Source organism: Merops nubicus, unplaced genomic scaffold, assembly GCF_000691845.1.
Source record: "Merops nubicus isolate BGI_N331 unplaced genomic scaffold, ASM69184v1 scaffold47781, whole genome shotgun sequence".
NCBI classification, from domain to species: Eukaryota; Metazoa; Chordata; class Aves; order Coraciiformes; family Meropidae; genus Merops; species Merops nubicus.
In genome coordinates this window covers 1-254 of record NW_008591183.1, presented here as the reverse complement: position 1 = coordinate 254, position 254 = coordinate 1, and the positions used below count along the sequence as shown (strand labels likewise).

General features: G+C 66.1%; 1 protein-coding gene across 1 annotated transcript in view; it reads right to left on the bottom strand.

Moving 5' to 3' along the window:
* Positions 1 to 242, bottom strand: part of GADD45G (growth arrest and DNA-damage-inducible, gamma) — a gene marked incomplete at its 5' end in the record, with an annotated part of 1,244 nt that extends 1,002 nt beyond the window's left edge. The window contains one exon of the mRNA XM_008950158.1: positions 21 to 242. Within this exon, the coding sequence (XP_008948406.1) occupies positions 21 to 242 (222 nt within the window). The remainder of the gene's footprint in view (positions 1 to 20) is intronic.
* Positions 243 to 254: the final 12 nt, after the last annotated feature.

Here is a 254-nt window from a genome sequence, read left to right as displayed (position 1 = left end):
GGGCCGGGGGGACCACCCACCGTGATGAGGATGCAGTGGAGGTCCCGCGGCTCCCCGGACTCCTCGCTGGGCCCCACGATGGCAGCCAGCTTGCCCACGTCGTTCACCCGCACGATGTCTATGTCGTTCTCGCAGCAGAAGGCCTGGATCAGGGTGAAGTGGATCTGCAGGGCAATGTCTCCCTCGTCCTCCTCGTCCGCGGCCAGCACGCAAAACGCGACGTTGTCGGGATCGCTGCGAGAAGGGAGCGAGCA